The following is a 20,324-nucleotide window of genomic DNA, read 5'->3' as shown; positions in this document are numbered from 1 at the left end:
GAGGCCGCTAAAGACAAGCCCTACATACAGTTATTATTTTTTTATTATTATATTTTTATTCAGTGTTGCGTATGAGGCAATTTTTTATAGAATCTGGTCATTTTAACACTACTTTCATTGTACTCTGCAGGGTACGTAGAGCGTCTGATGGAGCTACTTTTTGACTACGTGTTGGCGCAGCCCCAGCAGTTCCAAGAAAAGCTAAAACAAGTGCATGTTCCAGATCACCTCTGCACACAATTTACCAGACCTGAAAAGTGGGAGGCTGTGGCACTGCACACATCTCGCCTCTAGTCCATGGACTGTACAGAATAGAAGAGACACAATTTATGCACTATATTTTTAATTTTAGCACTCAAGTAAGTTAAATTAATAGGAGAACAATGTTTTACTGGAGTGAGCATAGTGATGTACATTGATAGTGCACCATTAGTTTACCAACATTACCATTGTTTGAGAAAGATGTCTAAAGATGCAAGTTAAACACATGCTTGTAAAACCACATAATTTAATAAAGTATTGTACAATTTCAACAGATCTGGCCTTTGCTTTTTATATGTTTAGAGTGCCATTCTCATCTCAGACTGAAATGTCCCGTTCTAACATTTGCTACTGAATTGTCTTTGCTGTTCACACATTTCAGCATGACTGTTGTATTGCTAATGTGTACTGATGCTTGTTGGTTTCTATCCATTCAGGTATTTTGATAATCTCTTGCGTATTTCAGATGGGCTACTAACGACCCTATTCAAAACTGTACTACCACATTTACATTTTCCTGGGGTACACAAGGTTCCTTGATGAACCATCATTAGGTTTGATAATGTTTTTATCTAGTTGCATTAGGATGTCTTTGTTACTGATACAAGACATTTACATTTGTATTCTAAATGGGTTATTCACATGTTTGTGGATGCAACATTCAATGTATGGTCAAACATATATTAGGACATTGAAAGCCATTAGGCAAATTAAAGGACAAATTAGGTTTTGCATCTTCAATATATTTAGTTTTTAAAAATATATAAATATGACAACACAATACAAGGTAAAACAGTTAAGGAGAGACACCCCAGGTGAATATGGTAAAAAATTAACTAATAGATATCACCATACTACCCCAGGTGATTGATTACATTAAAAATTGCAAATAAGGCATTATCTAATTAAATATGCGCTAATTTGCATACATTTCTAGAACAAAAATTGGATGACGTCAGGTTCACAGTTCTCGTTTCAGTTTTTGGACATATTAAATTCAAAGGTTTTTACAGAGGGAATTTTGGATATCTCTTTTTATCACTCCATAAATCTGAAAATACTATCAACAGCCAGAAAAAAAAATATTTTCACCATTTTTTTAGGAATAAAATGTTGTATAAAATCAGGCAAATTATATATCAACAAATCCCTCTGTAAAAACCTTCAGAATATAGATAGGAATAAAACTGTAAAGTTTGGTGTATGTAAGTTCTGCTGAAGTGGGAGATTTCTGACTCAGAGCAGGAGAAAAAGCTCATTTTGAGAAAACAGCCTTTAAAGATCTATAGATGCAAATAGATACAGTGCTCTAAAATATACACTTGAAAGTGTATTTTGGATGTTTTCACATTGTTCTGGAAACTGCTGTCTGATGCGTGTAACTGCACAGGAGGGTATGACCACTCTGATGTATCTGCCCAGGAAGCCCCAGCACCATCGGACAAAATTCCTGTATGCCAGGTGTCTGTAAGAACTGTGAATGACATTTAAATAAGTTTGTATTCATACACTTTAGTATTATGTTCATATAGGAATAAAAGCTTTGTAGAAACATTCCCTGTTAAACAGAATGTGTGTGGACAAACTATAGTCATGTAATATTTTTAGCACAACTGACCTGTTGAGGGTAGGGTTCCTCATCTCCCCAAAAAACTGGCGATACGTGCCATACACTGCCTGCAGTACGAATGGGTTTAGAGCGACAGGGTCAAAGCCTGGGTGGTCTGTTATACAGGCGACACCATTCACCTGTACACATCTGTGCATTACCTGTTTGACAGAAAGGACATATTATGGTGCGTTCAAGTCCTCCTGGGAAGTTCGTATTTACGAGGTGGGAAGTCGTGTGTACGACGGTATAGGTGCGTTCAAGTCACTTTCGTCGGAGTATGATGGCGGTGTGCCTTCTCTAAATTAATTACACAAAATAACAACACTTCTGCTTCTAGAAAATGTAGAGCAAAGAATGTGCATTAGTTGTATGTTGCTTTTTTATTTTTAATTAATTTATGAAGCCATTGTAAACTTTATTGTTATATATTACATTTTTATATTGTGATGCTATCATATTTTTGCTGGGAATCGGCTTACTTCGTTGTAAATATAAAAGCCTGACAATGTCACTGCTAAATACCTGTAAGTATTGTGGTATTTCACTATGTTTCTGACTGACACGCCCCCAACTCGTACAGATCGGAGCTTAAAGAAAATTACGAGCTTCCCACTGGTATTTACGACATTGTGGTGGCGTTCATGTCGGTTCTGTTCGTAAATACGATCTTTCCGACATGACTTGAACGCACCATTAGTACTTGGTAAAGGCTACAACATAAAGAATATGTGTTTTTCTTCAGAAATTAAGTTTAAGTAGGATTTTACCTGTGGTATGTCTTTACAACATACATTCTCCCCGGGACTGGAGCAGTTACCACACGATCAACCTGTTATAAAAGTACAACATATTATGCGTTAATATTACTTTGCAACGTGAGATAGAGATAGATCCATGTCACCTGTGTCTGTGTGTGTCCATTGCCGGTGTTATGAAATATTCGGTGTCTGAGATTTTCGGTGACACTGGGCGGAGCTTACATGAATATTCACGAGTTTACTGTTTTATGTTAAAGCGCCACTGAAAATATCAGTGCACGCTCCTCGGATCACAGAAACTGTTTTCGGTAACGTGATAGCGTTTCATAGTTAAGCTTTTTCTGCCTTCATTTAGTTTGTAGATTATCAATGTGTCCGGTGTTATGTTCCAAGTAAGCGAGAACGTTTTTTACATTTGAGGGTATTTAAAAGGTTTATTTGATAATGTATAAATATAATCATACTTGTATCTGAGGTGACACCATTCTATGCGAACTGAACTGAACTGGATGATGACAGCACTGTTTTCTAACTAAGTTGATTGATATTGATTTTTTTTTTTTTATATATACATAAGAATGAATGAATACTGAATTTACTTAAGCTGGACAATGCTTCTAGAGCTGCTGTCCATCCAAAATTATTTAATTACCAGTTATCACTGTAAAGCTACTTTGACACAATCTGCATTGTAAAAAGCGCTAGCCTAGGATAAATAAATAAAGGTGACTTGACTTGGTGGCTTAATTTGTGATATTCCTTATTGCTTGTTCAGTTGGTACATAACTTGATTTATGGAGCAAAACAATTATTTTTACACATTAAGTGGTCTATCTAATATTCTATATATTAGTAGCACATTTCCTGTAAATCTAGTTATGAGTGTAAAATAGTTATTCTGAATTCAGTAAAGAGAGCAAATGTATTTCTGCTACAGTTTTATTTACAAACATGGAAAAAAAAGAATTGCAAAAAAAAAAAAAAAAAAAGGGTTTAAATAAACAAACATGAATAATTTACTAAGGGCCTTTACATCCAGGACAAATAAAAGCTGCCTCAAGACTTGGCCTACTCATGCAGTCCTGGTGATACCAGCCTTTGCAAGCATCACATTCGATCTAAACAAAATAAGATTTACACACATGAATGAACATATAGTCTTGCCAGTTTAATTATACACAGTAATGTTATAAAAGAAAAGAAAGTCATCCAAACGCACCCAAGTGTCTACTTGGTCTGGTGTGTGGGGATTTTGTTCTCCACAAGCCAAGCACAGGTCATCAAGAGGTTCTGTGGAATGTAATCAAGGTGATATACATGCTATTTGTAATCATATACTTAACCCATCATCCCCTATTAATATAATAAAATACCTGATTCATTTAGAAGATATAGACCTATATCTTCACGTATGCGTGTGATATTCGCTTCTGTGCAGGAAAAGGTCAAATCTCCTCCTAGAAGATGTGTTTCTGCAAACTAGGAAATTTGGTTGGAGGTTGAACAAGTATAATTAAAATATACATAAACATTTCTTACAGCTGTATACCTTGCAAACAAACACCCCACATGAAGTGCCATCTGGCTGTAGGCTGTGTGGTAATGTCACACACTTCCATGTGGCACCCTGGATGCCTTTTATGTCCATGAAACTCCTTTTATTAAAGGAAGAAATGGTTATAAAACTTATAACTGGTTAGGGGCTTTATATTCTTACTTACTCACCGTACAGCCTTGACACAGTGAGCAATGTTCCTGCTGCTTTCACCACAGGAGTTCATATAAATGATCCTCATTTCTTGAAGATATATCATCTGGAAACACATTGAATAAGTTGTCCAGTCTTGAAGAAAAAGAAGAAAAAAAAAAACTTCAAACATAATTTACATAAGAATAGATATTAATGTGTGAAACAAACCAGTACTGTCCAGTGGTTACCCTCATTTACTGGAACCCAGTAGCAAATTATGGGCCCTGTGGATCCATCTATGGGTAGGAAATTACAGAGCATTACAATTAAACATCAACATTTATGGTAATCATAAAAATAAACAAGCTGTTTACCTTTTTCATTACAGTGGCCTTGCCTTTCCACAGATCTGTCATTTGGAATGAGTCGATTACTAATGCCTTTCCTGCATACCTCCTTGCTATGCAAGTGAGGTATGCATTGATAACCTGAACAGAAAAGTGGCTCAAATATTTTTTCACAGTTTGACACTTGAACATATGGTTAAAAAGCATTATGATTATGAATTAAGCATTAGAAATTTTGTGAAGACAAAGCTCACCTCACTCTCAAGCTTCGCCCCTGGTCGGAGGCGCTCAAGATCCCAGGTGAATATTTTATATGGCCCATACCTTGCTCCACAGTCTTCCTCCTATTTTTCTTGCCCAGATGTCTTGTAATACTAAAAAAAAAATGTAAATAAAGTTACTACACAGAACATTGTTGTATTTGCACACATTTTAAAAGGTGGATATATACAATCAGTTCAAGGAGCAGGATGACAGGCCACAGGGTTCGTGGGTTCCATAATGGCCCCATGTTAACAGCCCACATGGATTTCATATAGGATTGCACTTGTCAATAGGTGGGCCCCAAGTGGGCAACATGCACAAGACCCATCTCGGTCCCAGATTTAACCCAGACACTGAAAAATGGGCTCTATATGGGATTGTCCGTGGGTTCCATAATGGCCCCATGCCAATTGCCCAGATGGATTTCATGCAGGATTGCACTAGCCACGAGGTGGGCACCAACTGGGCAACTTGTGCAAGACCCATATGGGTCCCAGCTTTAAGTTTTATGTGGGTACTACATGGGCTTGAAATATGGGTTATAAGAGGGATTGTCCATGGGTTCCATGTTGGCCCTTTGTCAATTTCCCATGTAGATTATATGCAGGATTTCACTGGGTGTTAGGTAGGGCCCAAATATTTAACATATGCAAAACCCATCCTGGTCCCATCTTCAAGGTTTCAGTGGACCATAATGCCCATACCCACCCCTGCTCTGACCAGAATAAGACTTTGAACAATTTAAAATAAGATAAATGCATTCCTCACTAAGACAAACTACCATGTTAACAATGCACAACTTTTATCTATATGTTATTTTCTACCTGAATAGTAATCTGAATAGCAAAACCACACAAATAAAATAGCAAACAATTACCAGGGCAGAATGCAGTAGAGAACACAGTGAGACTGAAATCCTTTCAATTTCAGTTTTATTTAATGGCAGAAAACTACAACTATAATAAAGTACTTCAATACAAGCACTACAACAGAAGCAGCAACTTAAAATGTTGTTATAACTCAACCATAAAGGGATAGTTCACCAAAAATGAAAATTCTGTCATTATTTGCCATCATTTACTTTTGTCATCATTTACTAAACATCTTCATTGCTGTACAGCAGAACAAAGAAATTTATACAGGTTTGGAACAACTTGATATGGAGTAAATTATGACAGAAATTTCATTTTTGGGTGAAGTTTTCCTTTAAGCTACAGCCAACTTTTGGTGCATTCTCACTGCCCTCTGTCCTCCTCTGTCTCTTGCTCCAGTAAACCACTTCGACAGTGCCCTCTCCGCTTCTTGCAAGTTAACCTTGGACGTCAGGGGGTTGTTCTTAAGAGCCTCTGCAAAAACAAATAACAAATTAATATTACAAATAGGGATGGTCTGGGGTGCGTTTCCTGAACAACGATGTAACTCGCTGCTGAACTACCATAGTATGATGTATCGTTGAACAAATAAACTTGCTAGTCACGACTGTTTCCCGAAACCATATTATTACAAACCTGTCGTTCAGCCATGATGGTGAATGATGTCACGCAGTTGGTGAGTTATAACTTCTTTAAATTAATCTGTTTGAGATCAAATTAATGCTAGATTTTCTGCTATAAATAGTGGACAAGACTTCAGAGGACTAATTCTCATTTTTCTGTTATTTTGCTTTATTTCCAGATTCAATTATATGCTTGTTCTGATGTACTAGAGCACGTATGCACATGCACACTCTCCAAAAACGGTGCTTTAAATATCTTGACAAACTAAAATATATAAATGACATTTGTACATATTCAAAATAAAATATATATTCAATGACATGCAGCTTGCTTATTTTGCTCAAGATAACAATTTATTAAGTCCACATGTCATAAAAACAAGAAACTATGCTTCTAACCACACCATTCCAACCACACAAGTTTGCAATGCAGTTTGCGAATGTTCAGTTGAATGATGGTTTCAGGAAACACCAAATCGATGAACAATATAAGTAACGACGGAACTTGCAATGTTAGTTGGCTAACGATACTTTTGGGAAATGCACCCCTGATCGGTTGGCTGCAGTTCAGTGTTTGTAGATAATCACATGCAGTATGACTAAATCGGTAGTTACTAGGGGTGTGCAAGACTACCCAGGTGAAAAAAAGTGCAGTAAAATACACTTTATTTTAGTACACTTCCAAAATGTACTTAAAGTGCTTTATTTTCAAGCACTTATTTTGTACTTAATATACTAAAAGTTTTAGTTCATATTCATGGTGTCTCAAAATAGCACAGTTGAGTACAGTTAGATGTTCTTAAGATTATCTAATTATCGAATTTTTAGTATATTATGTACAAAATAAGTGCACGAAAATAGAGCACTTTAAGTACATTATGGAAGTGTACTAAAATAAAGTGTATTTTACTGCATGTTTTTCACCTGGGTATAGAGTTTACTTAATTAATTTGTACTATATTCTTCATGAAAATCCATTAAAATAGAACTTGTGACAGTATATATAAAAATACAGTAAATGTTTATGTAAAGCGTTCATAGCACACTTTTAAGTAATGCACTTATAAAACACTGTATATTTGGTATACTCTATCTGACTACACTTAAAATCATTTGAAGTGTTAGTGCTAATTAGTGCATTTATATTAAATGTACTTAAGTAACACAGTTGGGAAAATGTACTTATAACTAGTACATTAGTAACTTATTTAAAAAACTTTAGATAGTAAGAACTGTTAGATAGTAAGTATGACATTATAAATACAACCTATTGTTTCCAAACTTAAAAATGGCTATACTCAATGTTGGATGTATAAACCTGAAGAAGAACATCTTCAATTAAAAATTATTTGTACAAGCATGATGATATAAAGCTACATTTAAATAAATTATTTTCAATTTATTTTTAAATTGTAAAGATTTGAATTATTACTCATGTGCAAGGCTTGCAAAAGAACCAGAGGGTATATAAGGTGAAGTCTGTGACCTGGACGCGCATAACAGGACTCCATTCAGGCAGGTGCAAGAGGAGAGTAAATTTTCATGAGGTAAGTTCTTTTACCTAACCAATTTAAGTTAATTTAAATCATAAAATCCACATAATAATATACAAATAATCCCACTACAAATATCAATTTAACAATATGAAGAAAATAAATAATACAATAGCTATATACCCTACCCTAACACTAACAGTCCAATGGAACAGTTTGTTTTTCACAGGACAATTCTAAACAACAACAACAAAAACATAAATAAATATCAGCCACGCTTTTACCATATTTATATAACCCATTGGTCAAAGAACTGTCTTTTCCGGCAAATGTACCAAAGGCAGCCTACAAGTTAAATGTTTTAGATTACTGTACAAACTTTGCGTTAATACCGTTAATATCCGTTTATACCGTTATATGTGAAATCATTGTACATTTACTGTACAAACAATGGTTTTGTGTTAATACCGTTAATGTCCGTTTTGTACCGTTATATATGTGTGAAATCATTGTACATTTACTGTACAAACACTGGCTTTAATGGCTTTAAACACTGGCGTTAATACCGTTATTTCCATTATTTATGTGTGACGTCATGTGCGCGTTCTCAAAGGCTTGACTGCAAGCGCGCGTGCTCCCCCTCTCTCACACACGCTGAAAGAGAACTATAGTCAAACTACATGAAAATACTACTACAATTAAATAAATAAATAAATAACTAGTTGATTAATTAAATAATTAATTTATTAAATAATTAAACATATGATCAGAATATCAACTTGCCTAATAATTATGCACTCAACGGAATTAATTTTTTTTGACCACGTTTTTTTTTTTTTCATTGTTTCCAGAATAGCCTCGAGACGATCACCATATGAAAGAGCAGAGCCAATAAGAGTGCGATGCTACGCACCACGTGCAGAACACTAACTTTCAAGACAGTTGATGGGGTCATCAAGGCAGACAAACAGCGGACCACTACTTTGGCTGCCTTGTGGGATGGCATAAAAGCCTTCACATGTCCACAGTCTGACCAGCCACAATTTGAAGAGGATCAGACATATTATTAAAAATTACATAGTACAAAAAAAATATGGAAAAGACTCCATAATTGTAAATCACAAGGCGAGCATTTTTAAAACTTCCCCCCTTCCACTAAGCAAAGAAGAAGAGAGGTTAGCCATGGAAGTCCTGCTTCCTCTTTCAAGGGAAATAACTGGTGAAGAACCTGACCTCAGGAGGGAATGTTACCCTCAGAGGATACATTAATAATGTGAGTAAAAAAAAAAAAAATGTTTTAAGAAGTTTACTGTTTCCCAGTCTTGGTCCTAGAGATATCCAACTATACTTTGTAATGTATTAGGGAAACTGTGGATTCCTTTGAAGTACTCTGCAAAAAAAAAGAAAAAAGAAAAAAAAGAAAAGTTGATTCAACTTAAAATAATTTGTAACCTGGCTGCCTTAAAATGTTGTGTTCAATAAGCTAAAAAACATTTGTTGTTTACACATATATTGGAGTTCCTTAAACCTAGAATTAATCAACTTTATATTTTGTATAACCAACAAGTTTTTAGTAAGCCTAACTAGACGAGAAAATTGTGCCAACCTAAATTCAAGTTGAAACAACATTAAATTAGTGAGACCAACAAACGTGGAGTTGTTCAAACTAAGCTTTTTGTTGAATAAACTTGTAAGTACAAATTGGCCAAACTAAGCGTCTTGTTGAATTAACTTCAGCCAGGTTACTTTTTCAAGAATAGTTAATCTCACTAGTAATGTTAAGTTCATTCAACTGGCCAAACTATGTAATTTGCCCACACAACTCAAGTTTCTATTTTCTACTGTACCACATAAAAATGGAATGAACATTTAAGAACATGCAATGTATATTTATTTCAAAATTGACAGCATGCTATTTAGTATTAGTGTTTAATATAAAAACACCTTTAAAAACAAACATTGACATTTCATATTAACTGTGGAACTATTATCTAAAAAAAAGTATAAAAAGTATGTTTGTCAAACAATTATTTTTACAAAAAAATGTATGAAAACTAAGTTTTCATTACATAACGTCTGTCAAACAATCATCTAAAAAAACTTAACAGTTTTCATTTCATAATGTTTTTGTCGAACAATTTTCTAAAAAAAAAAGTATGAAAACTTGTACATGCAACAAGTTTTGGTAGCTTAGATTAACTCAGTGGCATTTTAGAACAAATATGTTAAACTTTTTTTAACCATGCAAAATGGTGGTGTGATGCAACTACTGATTAGTGTACAAACAGTAAACATTTGTGTAACTAACAAATCAATGCTACCAACTGAAACTGTATTGATGACATTAACTAGGACAACTTGCCACTACACTTTGTCTTGAAGCAAACTGTTGCGGAGTCCATTAAATAATCGCAGAACTATTGCCACTGCCAATGCCCATGAACACTTTTTATATCACCTCAAATGTGTACTTCAGCCTCTTGGGATAGTCTATGTTAAGATAGTAAAGAAGACCCACGAGTGTAGCAAAGGCAAAAGCAACATCTCCTAGGTCACGTTTGACAATCTGCTCCTCCAGAACCACCACAACATCCACCATCATCTCCCTTTCTAGCAAAACTGTGCTGCTCCCGCCTTCTTCAGTGATGATGAGAATGCCAACATCAACTTCTTTTGTAGCATCTTTTTCTGAACTGTCAGCCTAAGAACATAATGAACAAAGATATTAGTAATTAAGCATGTACTGTTACATTAACAAATTCAATGTACAATGTAAAAAAATCAATTCAAATTCTGTGTGAAATGACAAATGCAACATTGATGATTACCTGAAGAAAAATTTCTCTCATGAGACACATCAATATAATTTGTGTAGTACTAGGCTGTATCACTTTTCTCAAAACCAGACCAATATATTACTTTTACACCTAATACTAATTAATTTACAGGTTTAAACTTTGCCACTATCCTAGGTTTTGATCATTTGTCAGCAAGATTTTAGTCATTTAAGTTACAATAAAATTTATTATGAAGACTGGTTATTAAATATCCAGCTCTTGGACATTTGTAACCAGTTCTAAAATGGAACCAATTTTTGACACCCAACCCTACTCTCAATGCCAGTAGCACTGGGCTGAGCTTTGCCACTGTAGTGTGAAAGCACTGTAAGGGTATTTTTCTGTCACTATTGTCCTCAGGCATGTTTTAGTCGGTTAATATTAACCTGTATCTGTTGAGTTGCATTTGTCGGCCACGGTCTCTGCTAAAATAATTCCTTTTCTACGTAAAGGTGCTCTAAGCGATCCTGGGTGGAGTAACTTCCTGTTGACGTGTTGCCAAACAAAACAGAGGCTAGCTAGACCCTCCCTCATCCTCCCATTACCAGAAGCACATTTCACCACCTGAGATTATAACTTCAGCTCCTACACAAGGAAACGCAATAATAATAGCATGATAACATTAGCTTTGCGTTTCACAGAAAGCATAAACAATGGCTCCGTCGTAAACAAATTTAGTCAAAGTTGTCAATAGGCTATAAACGAATTCATAACAAACAGTGGGTGAAAACAATCCTTATTTGTGTTTATATCCTTGTGTTGGTTAGGCGAACATGAACGTAACATCCATTTAGAATAACAAAAAATGGTTTAACTCACCTGTCCAGCAAAAAAAGAGCCACCTGAATGTCGGATTGGAAGCCCTTCTGCCGCCAGAGTTCTCGCCACCTTTCAAAGGCTTTTCCTATGTAAATTCGGGACTTTCAGCATTCCTTCTCCTTTTCCCTTTTCTTTTCCAGGTGTTCATTAGAATGTCGTCGCTTTGGTCATGTGTCGGCCATATCAAGATCACATAATTCGAACTTCCCTCTTTATGCTTCTCTCTTCTACACACCCCCCTTCATGTGCATGCGCACTAACCCCAAAACTCCACCCCCAAATCATTCTTGTCGGTTATTGGCTGGAGCATGTTTATTATGTTTCGTGGTTCAGACTGCACCAGTTTGTTTTTGTGTCCGTTTTCGAGCTTGTGGCGACTACAGAGACTGCGTTTTTTTACAGTGTGTTCAGGGGACTGGCAGCTAGTGGAGAGTGAGGAGATGTTTGCTGTATGTGACAAAAAAAATGTTTTGGCCTAAAAACGTGTGACATCACTTAGAGCACCTTTAATTAAAAAGTTAAAATGAGAAATTTCATATTTAAATATTGAGTTAAATTTATGTAGACAAATAGTAAATGCTGTGTAAATATATTAATGCCATTTCTCATGTCGTTTTTGTCTCACCTCTGCATTGCAAAGATTTTGTTGATAATAAAATAATATTTTATATGATTGGTAATAACAGCCCTATACTGTGCTGTTATTTTAATTGAATTTAATTTGAATGTTAGAATTTTACTTAAAAGGTGATGCATACATCTAATCGGTTTAGAAAAATGGCCTTATTTAGGTAAAAATGCTACTAGAAATCAATGTGATCTGAAAATTTACTTTTGTCAGTATTGCAGCCCGCTAATGTATACACTCACCTAAAGGATTATTAGGAACACCACACTAATACTGTGTTTGACCCCCTTTCGCCTTCAGAACTGCCTTAATTCTACGTGGCATTGATTCAACAAGGTGCTGAAAGCATTCTTTAGAAATGTTGGTCCATATTGATAGGATAGCATCTTGCAGTTGATGGAGATTTGTGGGATGCACATCCAGGGCACGAAGCTGCCGTTCCACCACATCCCAAAGATGCTCTATTGGGTTGAGATCTGGTGACTGTGGGGGCCATTTTAGTACAGTGAACTCATTGTCATGTTCAAGAAACCAATTTGAAATGATTCGAGCTTTGTGACATGGTGCATTATCCTGCTGGAAGTAGCCATCAGAGTATGGGTACATGGTGGTCATAAAGGGATGGACATGGTCAGAAACAATGCTCAGGTAGGCTGTGGCATTTAAACGATGCCCAATTGGCACTAAGGGGCCTAAAGTGTGCCAAGAAAACATCCCCCACACCATTACACCACCACCACCAGCCTGCACAGTGGTAACAAGGCATGATGGATCCATGTTCTCATTCTGGTTACGCCAAATTCTGACTCTACCATCTGAATGTCTCAACAGACATCGAGACTCATCAGACCAGGCAACATTTTTCCAGTCTTCAACTGTCCTATTTTGGTGAGCTCGTGCAAATTGTAGCCTCTTTTTCCTATTTGTAGTGGAGATGAGTGGTACCCGGTGGGGTCTTCTGCTGTTGTAGCCCATCCGCCTCAAGGTTGTGCGTGTTGTGGCTTCACAAATGCTTTGCTGCATACCTCGGTTGTAATGAGTGGTTATTTCAGTCAAAGTTGTTCTTCTATCAGCTTGAATCAGTCGGCCCATTCTCCTCTGACCTCTAGCATCAACAAGGCATTTTCATTTAATGGCATACTCCTCATTTAAAAAAACAAAATTTTTAACCATATAACACTACCGTCCCGCCAGCGGACCACTGGGTCGTTAAAGGGATAAACTTGTTTGCTTAAAATTTTTGTGAATAATTTGCTGATGCAGGTACAAAAAGACATTTTTTAACTGCAAAAAATAAAGAAAATAAAACTTGTCACCCATGGCGCCAACTATAGCTGGAGAGGAGAGATTTGGCTGTGGCTAACTTACACAGAAGAGATTTTGTTGTTCAGCACATAAAAATGAACTACTTCATTTCAGACTGTGGTGATGTGGTTTCTCCACTGCATGGATCTTCATGTGTATCTTCAGGTGACTTTTAATAGTGAAACTCTTTCCACACTGATCGCAGGTGTGCAGCTTCTCTCTGCTGTGGATCCTCTCATGTGTTTTCAGATTTGATGACACACTGAATCTCTTGTCACAGTGTGAACACTTATAAGGTTTCTCTCCAGTGTGGATCCTCTCATGTGTTTTCAGAGATGATAACTGACTAAATCTCTTGTCACAGTGTGAACACTTGTAAGGTTTTTCTCCAGTGTGAATTCTCTGGTGCTGTTTTAAATTGTTTCGCTGTAGTAAAAGTCTTCTCACACTCAAAGCACATGTACTCTCTCACACCAGTGTGTGTTTTTTCATGTGCATGTAAATATGACAGCAGTGAAAAACTCTTTCCACACACAGAACATGAATGTGGCTTCTCCTTTGTATGAACTGTCAGGTGTCTCTTCAGGTTCTGATGCCCAGAGAAATGTTTTGTCACATTGATCACATGTGTGTGGCTTCTCTCCAGTGTGAACTTTCATGTGTTCCTTAAGACTTCCTTTTTGAGTGAAACTCTTCCCACACTGATCACATGTGAACGGCTTCTCTCCTGTGTGGATTCGCATGTGTGCTTTAAGGCTTGATGATTGACTGAATCTCTTCCCACACTGATCACATGTGAACGGCTTCTCTCCTGTATGAACTCTCATGTGAATCTCAAGATATTGTTTGGATGTGAAACTCTTTCCACACTGAGTGCAGGTTGTAGATTTCTTGGCTCTTATTTTCTTTAAAAATGTCTTTTTAGTCTTTGAGCGACTCAAAGGTTTTTCTCCAGGTTTGTCATGATGTTCCTCCTCCACTTCATTCAGTTCTTCACTCTCCTCCTTCACTTCCATCAGCTCTGAAATGAAAGAGAAAAAGTCATTTCATTTTCAGTAAATCAAAATAAAGAGAGAAATATGAAGTTAAAGGTCATTAAATTGAGACTTGTTGTGATAGACAACTGCTACAAAACATTACGATCATTTTGATGCATTTGCATAAATTAGTTGCATATGTCCCTGAAACTTTAACATTAATCTTCCAATCGTAAAGGACCAGCTGTCGTTCCAGCGACAGAATCCAGTGGTCTGGTGAAGGTATAATGTGTGTACGTCTTTTCAGCGCTCCTGTGAAGTTCACTTAATTTTAGAATTTAGTCTCAATTTTACTTTAGCTGCTCGTTTAATCTGACTCCAATTTCAAATGTTTTTACATCAAGATTTACTGAATTCAGACAATCAGCACTGAATGGACGTCTTCTGGCTACAGAATTTCATAAATAGCTGCTCTGCCACCTTCCCTTAAATAATTCTTGATAATTTATAAATAATATTAAGAAAATAAAGAAAACATTGATCTGAAATATTTTCAGTAAAATATTTAATCAATGACAAAATGATCTAATGTGATATTAACAGCCATATTTTGACATTTGATATTTAAATAATTTTCCTAAAACTGTGTAATTATTAAGGGCCGTTCACAGCAGACTTCTCCTTCCTCTGACTTCCTTTCATGAACATGTGAATGTGGGACACCAGAAACACAAGATCAAGTGAAGTTTGCAGTAAAGTGCAGTAGACTGTATATTTTAAAATTTTGGAGTGATTTTTATTTGTTATTTATGTTTTTATATCACGTCATATCTTGACGTTGCCGTGTCTGTAGAAAGTTCACATGCTCAAAGTCTAGACTGACTGCATCTTTAAATGTGTTATTATCAGTGTCCTACATGATTCACTCAATCCTGTTACTTCTGACATGATTTTCCTCCTTTCAAAACCAGAGGATTTCTTAAAACTGTGATGCCCAGGAAGTGACATCATCTGGGCTCTTTCTACAGCATGATGGGAGGACAAGAAAATTATCTCAATCCATTGTCTCAGTTTTTACACAAATAAATGACTGCATTCATCAACCCTGTTACCAAAGTTACTGTAAGAAGAGATTTTGCTCAAGTTACACTCACAACCCTGTCAGCCATCTTTCGACACACATACCCCTTTTCCACCAAGGCAATTTGAGTGCTGGTTCGGAGCCAGAGCCAAGTTTCAAATCAGTTCTTTGTCTTTCGACACACAAAGCACCAGCTCCGAACCAGGAAAAGTGGTTCGTAAGTAGCACCAAAACGTTGCTGGGCTAGAAGTAAGAACCGCTTGCGTCAGGGGCTGGGGGCGGGGTTACCGTGACCAACAAGAAACTTGTGACCGCCATTTTTGAAATAGCAGCTAATCGAGCTAATAGCAGCTCGATCGTAATCTCCGTCTATATACAAATTACGGCGAGCCGTGTTTGTATGCCGATGTAGGGTCGCAAAGCCATGAGCATTAACAGTAGTGAAACATCCGCGATTGTTGATAGAAGGCTTGTTCGAGATGCATCGGAGCAGCGCGGGCCGATTCGGCGGGTGCCGCGGATCCGCGGGAGCGTTTGTAGAGCATACGACTCCTTGTGCTTTTGGATCGTTCTCGCGGAGCTTTAATGTCATGCTCCGATCGCTATGCGAGAAGCCGATGCATCTCAATCGAGCCTGGTATGTTTGCGTTTGGCACTGCGGTGCTAGCTTTGCTGTGAAATATGAGACGTATACAGTGACGTAACACCTGGCTCTGTGCTGCTCTCTGGCCCGTGGAAAGGCAAACTGGTTCTTAGAAGGCTCGTCAGTTGAACCAGCTCCGAACTGGCACTAGCACTAGCTCTGAACTAGCACCCGGTTCGTGCTGGTGGAAAAGGGGTAACAAAGCACCAGCTCCGAACCAGAAAAAGTGGTTCGTAAATAGCACCAAAACATTGCTGGGCTAGAAGTAAGAACCGCTTGCGTCAGGGGCTGGGGGCGGGGTTACCGTGACTAACAAGAAACTTGTGACCGCCATTTTTGAAATAGCAGCTAATCGAGCTAATAGCAGCTCGATCGTAATCTCCGTCTATATACAAATTACGGCGGGCCGTGTTTGGATGCCGATGTAGGTTCGCAAAGCCATGAGCATCAACAGTAGTGAAACATCCGCGATTGTTGATAGAAGGCTTGTTCGAGATGCATCGGAGCAGCACGGACCGATTCGGCAGGTGCCGCGGGTCCGCGGGAGCGTTTGTAGAGCATACGACTCCTTGTGCTTTTGGATCGAGAAGCCGATGCATCTCAAACGAGCCTGGTGTATTTGTGTTTGGCGCTGTGGCGCTAGCTTTGCTGTGAAATATGAGACGTATACAGTGACGTAAGACCTGGCTCTGTAGTGGCTCTCTTGCCTGTGGAAAGGCAAAGTGGTTCTTAGAAGGCTCGTCAGTTGAACCAACTCCGAACTGGCACTAGCACTAGCTCTGAACTAGCACCCGGTTCGTGCTGGTGGAAAGGGGGTATATGTATCATTTCATAGTTTAACTGCATGTCTAAATATGCAGAAGTGTTTGAATCTTTCTAACATGAATGTTGTCATTAAAAGTTCAGTATGTATTTGATAGTTTATCTAAATGTGCAAGAACATGAATGTTGTTCAGCATCATGAATGAATGAAGAATAAACACCAACCTCTTTGTTCTTCAGTATCTTCAGTGTGTTTCATTCTGCAGAGTTCTGGATCACTCGTGTTCTTTGCAGTTTTCAGCTCTTCCTGATGCTTCAGTGCTCGTCTGATGGGAATATTCCAGCATTTATTGATGAACTGCAGTGGGAGGAGCTTCACTGATGATGTGAGTGATGTGGGAGGAGCTTCACTGATGATGTGACTGCTGTGGGAGGAGCTTCACTGACTGAACTACAGATTGGTTGGAGGAGCTGATCTGCCCAAATCAAAAATATCAGTTACTGTGTTTGTTTTTACAGGGTTAAAGACCAGAAATCAAACTGTAGTGTCTGCATCAAATGAAATGTACAAAAGCGAATTTAAATAGAAAACCCATTAAATGCAAGTGTCTATTTTAATGTTTCAAATGACTTTTGTGAAAACCAAATGTTTTAATGTCCCATTATCATTTAGTGTAACAGATATATTTATGTAAAAATGAAACAACATTTATTTTGACCAGAACTTAATAAAGTATATAAAAGAATAAGAGATCATACTAAATTTCATTATATTTTAAATGTATAAGGATTTCAAATGAAAATTAAAGAGTATTTTGGGCTTCACTGTGATCCTTCAATACACTGTTTGAATGTTGTCAAATGATTCTTGTTCTAAGTATGCATGACAAGTTGTTTTCTTTCTTTCTTTTTTTTCTTGCTATATTAACCCCTTTTGTATTTCACTCTTAAACTAATTGCATTAATCATTTATATCCATCTATCGTAAAGCAAATGAGGCAGAATTATAAGCAAAAAGTTATAAATTAAACTTTATTCTGTTTCTTCATTAAAATAATGGCAAATATCTAGAAAATTAGTAAAGAACTGTAAGAAAAACATTTATGGCATGAAGACAGAAATAAGCAGACATAAACACCATCAAATCCCCTCAGTCTGTTGAGAGCAATGAAATGAGCTTTAAGTGTCAATTTACAGCAGATCTGAAGACATCAGCATAATAAATGAGGTGAAAACAGGAACTATTGACATGAAATAAAGAGTGTTTTCAGCAGTTTCTCTGTTAATATTGATCCTCAGACTATCAACACTCATTCAACAAGACATTCAGATCAACATTAGCAGATCATCTCACTTCATTCTGAGTGTTTGCTGATAAAAACCCATTATTAAAGTCCTATAAACTGCTCTATTGAAAGACAATACTGTTATTTCTTACAACATGAAATGGATAAAACACCAATAATACAAAAACAAACACTAATGACACTCATCTTCATCAACCACTGCAATATAATATATATATATGAACTGAAAGTTTGATTTTCTAATAATAAGTACATTGATTGCAGTAGTGAAATTAGATCAGAAGAGACAATGATCACAAAACTTTTCAAAATAAAGAGCAGCACAAAGTAGAGTTGTCGTCATAATACAGAATCATCTCATATTTAAGATATCAAAGCATTGATCTGTATTAAATCCAATATAATCACCAGTATAGGCTACATGTAGATTAGAGGAAGAATTAAAGTGTGAACTAAATGTAAATGAAATACATAAAATGAGTTTTCAGAAATATAAAAATACTTATTTTATTGGATACGATACAAAGCAGTTAAAACTTAAATCATCTTAAACTCTATAATCTAGCTTTATCCAGCAATATTGGAGATGCTGTTACTCGTCCCTCGATCATTTATCTTCTACACTTAATGCAGTTCAGCATCTGAGGAAGCCTTTTACTCCACAGACTCCCATTCTGGTTTATATTCTCTGAAAACTTTTATCTTTTTCTTTCACAATGCTGGACTAATAACAGCTGCCATCATGAGCTGCTCTCTGTAAAGTTAAACTTCCGCCACTGTCAGCATCCCGTCTGGATGATCATGTGATGTATCAACAACCAATGACAGAGAGCTTTACTTAAACTGAGGCTCAAAACAGAAGCTCAAGAGAGTCTTCTCCATCATTCCTGAAGATCTTCAGCTGCGGCGGGTGACAACTTTATGATTGAGGCAGATCTGACTATCCTGAATAATCACAGGGTTAATGCTGAATGATTAAAAGACACAGCGACTGAAAATATATATGACCTATGACATTTGCATATTTTTTGTAGGGGAGAGGAGGAATGTTTCAGACAGAGATATATTTTTGCTGTGGTCAATAAATCACAAGGGTGGTCAATCAATACCAGGTGGTATTTTGTACAAATGTAGAACGGCTTCAGTATAATTTCACTGTGAACAGAAGATGTCGATGACCTTGTCAGTTGGGACGAAAGTAACACAACAATACAAGCTAAATTGTTTGTGTTACTCTTGTTTTTTTATTGAATATACCCTACTAAGACTTTATTACTATGTAACTTAAAACATATTTTGTCCTTTATCTTTGCAAAAAATAAAATATATTAAATTACATTTTCATTTTAAATTTTAGTTTTATCAAATTTTTCAAGTAACTTGACAGTACAAACTTGAATCGTTTAAAATATTTGTTTATAGGCCATGTCAATTCATTTTAAAGTCATTCAAAACATTTTTTTTTCAACAGTATGACAGTATATATTCCAAGAAACCAACAAAAACAGCAAAGATACACCACCATGTATCAGTGGCTGCAGAAACAATAGTTAGAAGAAGCTTTGAGAAACCATGGCATATTCTCAGAAGAGCGGGAAAGAGTACAAACAAACAGGAACATAATAATAGAGATTAGCCTAGTCATTGTCACAGTTGTGATAGATATAATGTTCTGCACCCTCAGTAATAATATCGTTCTCTCAGACAGGCCTGTCGTAAAGATGGAAGCATCATCGTTTAACTGTGTCCTTTGAGATTTTTAAAGTTTCAGCATGCTGCAAAATTAGCTAGATGAAGGTATTTTTCTGATCATCATCATTGGCCTAAGATTTTATTTACCACAATTAAATCAATAATTCAGTTCAATGAGGAACCCTCGGCTGAACTTTATGAGAAATTTTTTAGTTTTTTTCTGACAATGTGATTCATTCTTCCTTCACTTTCACAGTTCCCAGATCTGACTCTGAATTCGCTGGCTACTCCGGTGCTTTTATCATTTTCAGCATGTTTCTTTAAAGGATCTGGGTGATCTGGTTAACCGGATG

The 20,324-nt window shown here is 36.6% G+C and overlaps 1 protein-coding gene and 1 long non-coding RNA gene across 2 annotated transcripts; both read right to left on the bottom strand.

Annotated features, from left to right (window-relative positions):
* Nucleotides 1-1,490: 1,490 nt before the first annotated feature.
* LOC125245360 lies at nt 1,491-2,700 on the bottom strand. The gene is made up of 3 exons (XR_007179501.1): nt 2,641-2,700; nt 1,880-2,031; nt 1,491-1,735 (listed from the first exon to the last, which is right to left on the bottom strand). It is a non-coding gene; the product is annotated as an uncharacterized LOC125245360 (long non-coding RNA).
* A 7,669-nt stretch (nt 2,701-10,369) lies between these two features.
* Nucleotides 10,370-17,387, bottom strand: LOC125244495 (oocyte zinc finger protein XlCOF6-like; the record flags this gene model as incomplete). The annotated part of the gene is made up of 5 exons (XM_048154571.1): nt 10,370-10,621; nt 13,891-13,935; nt 14,006-14,098; nt 14,163-14,530; nt 17,198-17,387. Coding segments are annotated over 5 exons (948 nt in total), but the record flags the coding sequence as incomplete, so codon positions are not given.
* Nucleotides 17,388-20,324: the final 2,937 nt, after the last annotated feature.

Source organism: Megalobrama amblycephala, linkage group LG14 (genome assembly GCF_018812025.1).
Source record: "Megalobrama amblycephala isolate DHTTF-2021 linkage group LG14, ASM1881202v1, whole genome shotgun sequence".
Classification (NCBI taxonomy): domain Eukaryota; kingdom Metazoa; phylum Chordata; class Actinopteri; order Cypriniformes; family Xenocyprididae; genus Megalobrama; species Megalobrama amblycephala.
This window is presented reverse-complemented; position numbering and strand designations above follow the sequence as displayed.